Source organism: Carassius auratus, unplaced genomic scaffold, assembly GCF_003368295.1.
Source record: "Carassius auratus strain Wakin unplaced genomic scaffold, ASM336829v1 scaf_tig00018938, whole genome shotgun sequence".
Lineage (NCBI taxonomy): Eukaryota > Metazoa > Chordata > Actinopteri > Cypriniformes > Cyprinidae > Carassius > Carassius auratus.
Window position 1 is genome coordinate 107,897 of NW_020524914.1, and position 6,440 is coordinate 114,336.

At 39.4% G+C, this 6,440-nt stretch overlaps 1 protein-coding gene across 2 annotated transcripts in view; it reads right to left on the reverse strand.

The window, feature by feature from the left end:
• Window positions 1–4,512, reverse strand: part of LOC113076116 (B-cell receptor CD22-like) — a 37,809-nt gene extending 33,297 nt beyond the window's left edge. For both annotated transcript variants that reach the window (XM_026248794.1, XM_026248795.1), the window contains exon 1: window positions 4,475–4,512. In XM_026248794.1, the coding sequence (XP_026104579.1) occupies window positions 4,475–4,505 (31 nt within the window). In that variant the 5' untranslated portion in view covers window positions 4,506–4,512. The remainder of the gene's footprint in view (window positions 1–4,474) is intronic.
• Window positions 4,513–6,440: the final 1,928 nt, after the last annotated feature.

Here is a 6,440-nt window from a genome sequence, read left to right on the forward strand (position 1 = left end):
CTTTCTGGTAGAAAAACTCAGTTTCTGTTACAAACTATGGGACAGGAAAGAGTTGTACCTGTGAACATACTTTCAGGTTTGGAAGTATCTGCTATTAATGGTAGCATCTTCTATCAGCTTCCACAAACACTTACACAGAAACAAATGCCCGTAAGTTCTGATAACATTGTATCTAAAGGAGATTTGTCCAAATGGCCTTACTTGGCAAAGGTTAAAGTTCCCCGTATAATGGCTAACGTTGAGTTGTTGATTGGAAACAATGCTCCCAAGATGATGGAGCCTTGGGAAGTCATAAATAGCCATGGGGATGGCCCTTATGCTATAAGAACGGCATTATGTTGGGTCGTCAATGGTCCTTTGAATGCAGGCAGCCTTGAGGATGAAGACTGTTCTGCAGTGGTTAACAGGATTTCTGTGTGTAGACTGGAGGAGATGTTGCTTAAACAATACAACCATGACTTCAATGAGCAAGCTGTAGAAGAGCAAGGATTGTCAAGAGAGGATATTAGATTCTTGGAGATTGCTGAGAGTTCTGTCAAGCTTGAGGACAATCATTATACCTTGAAGTTACCATTTAAAAGGGAAAATATGTATCTTCCTAACAACTTCTCTTTGGCAAAACAGCGGATACTTGGATTGAAGAGGAGATTTCAGAGAGATGAACAGTTTTATGAGGAGTATGTAGCATTCCTCAAAGAAATGATTAACAAAGGATATGCAGAGCAATTGCCCACTCAGCAGCTGAAAGGAGACAGCGGCAAGGTGTGGTATATTCCTCACCATGGTGTACGTCATCCCAGGAAGAGGAACCTGCGGGTGGTTTTTGATTGTGGTGCGGCATTCAAAGGAACATCATTAAATCAAGTCCTTCTGCAAGGTCCCAATTTTACAAGTACATTGATTGGTGTTCTCCTAAGGTTTAGGCAGGAGTCGGTAGCTGTCATGGGAGACATACAGGCAATGTTTCATCAGGTTAGAGTGGCAGAAGAGGACCGGGATTTCCTCCGTTTCTTGTGATGGCAGAACGGAGATTTTACAAAAGAAGTGTCAGTGTTTCGTATGACTGTCCATCTTTTTGGGGCTGTCTCCTCTCCAAGTTGCGCTGCCTTTGCGTTGCGAAAAACAGCAGATGATCATCAATGTGAATTCCATGAGGAGGTTGTTCAGACTCTCAAAGATAATTTTTACGTAGATGATTGCCTTAAGAGTGTGGCATCTGAAGAGGAAGCAGTTTCTTTGGTTCAAGATCTTTCCAATCTCTGTCAGCAGGGAGGTTTTACTCTGACAAAATGGATAAGCAACAAGCGCACTGTCCTGCAAACCCTTCCTGAGGAGTGTCGAGCCAAGGAGTGGAAAGAGCTGGATCTGGACAAAGAGAGATCTTGGTTTGTTGTGGTGTGCGGAAACTGACTCATTTAAGTTCAAACTGGAGATTCAGGAGAAGTCTTGCACAAGACGTGGAATGTTGTCAGTGTCCAGTTCAGTATACGATCCATTTGGGATCTTGGGACCAGTAGTGTTACCTGCTAAGATCATGCTACAGGAGCTATGCCGGAGGAACTTTGGATGGGATGAGACTGTGCCCTATGAGATATTGTGTGGTTGGACACGGTGGTTGAAGGAACTTAATGCACTCTCTGAATTCAATTGCAGTGGGTACTATTAATTTAAATGCAGAATGTACATTCACAATTGTTTAAGAAATGAAAAAAAAAAAAAAAAAACCTTGCACACCGGCTGCAGCCACCATAAAAGACTGCAGATTGGCGCCACCAGAGTAGCTGCCCTCCACCGTCCAAACAAAACAGAGTGAGCGCATACATCACGTGACTGGTGCGCATACACATTTGTAGTGCGTTCTGTCTCTGGAAATTTACAATTATCAAATTTTCAAGATATGGGGGCAGAAAATTCATAGGTCTATATAATTGATAAAATTTCATATAGTTACTATCACATGAAGAGTAATGTTTTTCTCCAAGTCAGCATAATTACAAATGTGATATTTATTTTATACAACAGTTCAATAAACAAGAAGGTAATATCAAGAGACTTACGTTTTAGACAACATATTCCCTGTTTTTGTTCATCATTCCAAACACAGCCAGTGTTTTGCGTCTCTGAGCAACATGAAAGTGTTTTCGTTCCTGAATGAATCAACCGTTTAAATGATTCGGTTCAATCACAATGACTCACTTATTAACAGTGACTTAATTTCACATTTAAGGTACCTTTTAATTTTTTTTTTATAATTTAAAACATCAGTTTTCAATGTTTTCTGTTTAAAATATCAAAACATTATTTATTCATTTGTAACTGGAGGTTAAAGTGTTCCATGTCCCTCAGAGCTGCATTATAATGTTTATAAACACTGTGTAAAAGCATTTAAATGACACTTCAGATGCAGCTTCTGTTTTCTCTGCATTGCAAAGATCAATTTTGTTGATACTGATTGCATTTGCTTGGTAATGGCCTAAATGCAAGTAGTTTACCTAAAACATGGTTCACACTTTTAGAAAAAATGGTATAAATGTAAAAATAAGAGTCAGCTGTCAGCAAAATTAGAAATTAGACATCAGCACAATAACACTCAGCAAAATAGTCTAATTATCGTTATCGATAAAATCCCAGAAATCACAGAGATATGTTTATTTGTCAATATAGCAAACCATTAGGTTTTTTTTTTTTTTATTTCGATGTGGCACCCCAAGATTTACTGTGGCCTCAACTTGCCACCCCTGTTTTCTGGTGTGTTTTCTCATATATAAAATTTTCTGGGGGCACCACTGCTTAGCTGGCAACGAAAAGGAAGGACAGAGACAAAATCACAACCGACTATTCCATGTTCGACTACTTCATTGACTTTATCTTCACTATTAAGAAACACCACAATGGCACTATTCCTTCTGGAGGCAGATAGCACGCTCTCGTGCCCCACAACCTCACCAATGGCAAGACAACATTCCTCCACACTCACACGGCAGCTACTTTAACCGCATTACGCCACGTGAGTGAACTCAAAACCTGCACATGTGGGGCTGACATGCTTCCCCGATAAAGTGGATAGCACACGGCCAAACAAAGTATAAAAAAATACTAGATAGAAAAGACCAGAAAAACAACAAGGGGAAAAAATAGAAAACAGCTTCACTCACAAGCCCTCCATAAAACCAAGGATTAGTCTTTGTAAGGGTTGTGATGTCTTTTTTGGTTTTTGGTTTCTATGGTTTTGTTGAAGAAATAATTTCTCTATTGCAAAAAGGTGACCAAAAATGAAAGATTAAGTGGATATTTGAATGAAATGTTTGGTTACCTAATATTAAACAAGGATTTGATCATCCTGTTACAACAGCAGTTATCAGGACTTTTAGCACACTTTGCAGGCATTTGTAGCTTATTTAATGTACATAAATAGTTTATTTTTTATTACATTATGAATTTTGACAGTATTATTCAATTATTATTAATTATCCAATCATTATTGCCTCGTTGTTTTTATTTTTTATTTTTTTCTTAGTAAAATTATGGTTAATTTTCTGAAGGGAACATGGAAACTCAGAGAATATTAAGGCAGATGAGGCCGACATTAAAATACATTATTAACTTAATGTTATCAAAATCCAAGTAAGTTTAACAGGATTCTAAAAGTACCTAAAAGTGATGCGCGAGCCTCATCTTGGGCTTTTTTTTCTTTATTTATCTCGGCACCCCTTCCCTCAGAAGAAACCGCCTGAGGGCAGCCCGGACCGTGAGGGCACATTAGCGTCCCACCTCAAAGGGCCAGGGCTCTCCCCCCCTCCCGGTTGACACTTTTAATGATGCCCTTGCTATGTTTCTAGGCCTCAAATGTTTCAGTTCCCTTGCTGTGTATTAAGGATCTGGAAACTCTCAAATTTTATAAAAATGATCTTAATTTGAGTCTGTTCTCTTCTTTTTCTTCTCTTTTTCTAAGGTCTTATGGGTTTGGAACGACGTGAAGGTGAGAAATCAATGACAGAATTTTCATATTTGGGTGAACTGTCCCTTTAAGTGTGACTTATCTGTCCAAACACATTAACACACACTTTAACATGTCATCACACTGAATCTGAACAATAAAGAATACAGTTACTGTGCTAATCCTGACACGGGACTTTTTTTTTACGACAACCCCCCATCACACACAAACACACACACACACATACACACACACACACACACACACACACACACACACTTCACTTTCTATCAATTCTGATCTGTCCTGTCACAATAAACTTAAAAATGCCAGAAAAAGACAATAGAATTAGCAGTTAGGTTAAAGTCACAAACCCTCCTACACACAGCACAACCTGCTGAAATTGATCTTCAACTGAGTACAACATATTAGAAACAGAAAACAGAAGAAAGTGTAGAAGAGGGCAGCCAAACTCAGTTCCTGGAGGTATGCAGCTTAGTTTAAGATCTCAGGTATAGAATATAATAAAATACTTACAGAGAATGAGAGGCAGTGCACCCGAGCCCATACTGACACATTAATAAAAATAACTGCTGTCCGGTGTCATCTCAAACAGACACTTCCTGTTTAAACAGTCATTTCACACTTCAAGAAGAGACGAGGGAGGAGACGAAACTCTTTACAGAAATAAAAGGAGAAATAGGAAGAAAAAGAGATTCATTCTAAGAGATTTAGCTTCTTTTTTTTGTGCATGCAAGTTATTGGAGATCTGTTTCTCTACTCGAAAAGAAGTTCTGTCAGAATTGTTCTGAAACTTATTTTGTTGATTCACACAGTAAGATTGTAGGCCTTTTCTTGTAATTTGAGTTCTGTTTTCAGCTGTACTTGGCAGCTGAAGTGTGGTTCATTCTGGTGAGATTGTGAGGAGCTCTCTGGTCTCAGTATGTCGTCCAAAAGTCTTGTCTTCAACAAGACGACAGACAGCTGTCTGACAGTCAAGACGAGCGGAAAAGAGCTGCAGAGAAGAAAGCAGAAGTAAAACCAACAACTATTAGCTTGTAGGGTCAAAAATGATCAAAGACTTCTGTTTTCCTGTCCCAAACTATCTTGAGTAACAAAAGGCCCATTTGGCATTCCTGAAGGCATTGAAGTGATGATATCAATCAAGGCCTGTATGCCAGCATGTGTTTACATCGGGGGTCTGCTAGTTGTCACACCTTTTGCACAATGGGTGAAGCTGTAGTCTGCTGATTGGTCAGGTTGAATGTCTCACATTTGGGTTTCAGTCACATGGTCAAGGAAGGGACAAAAGAAGACTGTGAATGTTGCTCTAGGCTTTTTCTCTCTTCTGGCTTTTCTTTGCTGACTCTTTCCATGTCTGGAGCTCTCTTCTCAGGGCCTTGCCCTCTCTCCCTCTATTTCTCCCTCTCTCTATCTCCCCCTTTCTCTTTCTCTCTCATGTCATATTTTACAAACATGTTGGGTACAAATAACTATATGTTTTACCATCCTCCATCTATTTTGTAGCTAATTAAAGTGTAACGATAACAAAATATTGTTATTCAATATTTGAGGGGAAGTCGTGGCCTAGTGGTTAGAGAGCTTGACTCTTAACCCTAGGGTTGTGGGTTCGAATCTTGGGCCGGCAATACCATGATTTAGGTGCCCTTGAGCAAGACACTGAACCCCCAAATGCTCCCTGGGCACTGCAGCATAAATGATGCCCACTATTAACTTTGAAGTGCTACCTATTGCAATACAATAAAGTCACTTAATAGCAACGCTTTCCCAAATATTTAGCTATTGTAACTGCGCTTATTTCCGTCGTTGGTATAAGTGGCAGTGGGTGGTTATAGACTAGAAATGTACAGTTTTATAACATCGTGCTGATAACGTTTCTTTAGTCCTTCGTTAATCCTACAGCCTAAACCACTGTAGGGAAACCACTCTTACAAGCTCAAAGCCAAACTCACTTTACACTTTTATTAAGTCTCTTAAAGACCTCACTGAAACAGACATTCACCCAAATTTGAAAATTGTCATTAACGTGAAGTGACACACAGCCTAGTATAGTGACCCATACTCAGAATTTGTGCTCTGCATTTAACACACACACACACACACACGTTTGTTTTTGTGAAAAGTGGGGACATCCCATAGGCGTAATGGTTTTTATAATGTAGAAACTGTATATTCTATCGCCCTTCACCAACCCTACCCCTAACCCTAACCCTTACAGGAAACTTTGTGCATTTTTACTTTCTCAAAAAAACTCATTCTGTATGATTTATAAGCGTTTTGAAAAATGGGGACATGGGTTATGTCCTCATAAGTCACCCTCTCCTTGTAATACCTGTGTCATACCCATGTCATTATACAGAGTTGTGTCCTGATATGTCACAAAAACATGCCCACACACCCACACACAGACACGCACACACCCACACACACACACACACACACACACACACACACACAAATAAAGGGATTCAAAGGAAAATCT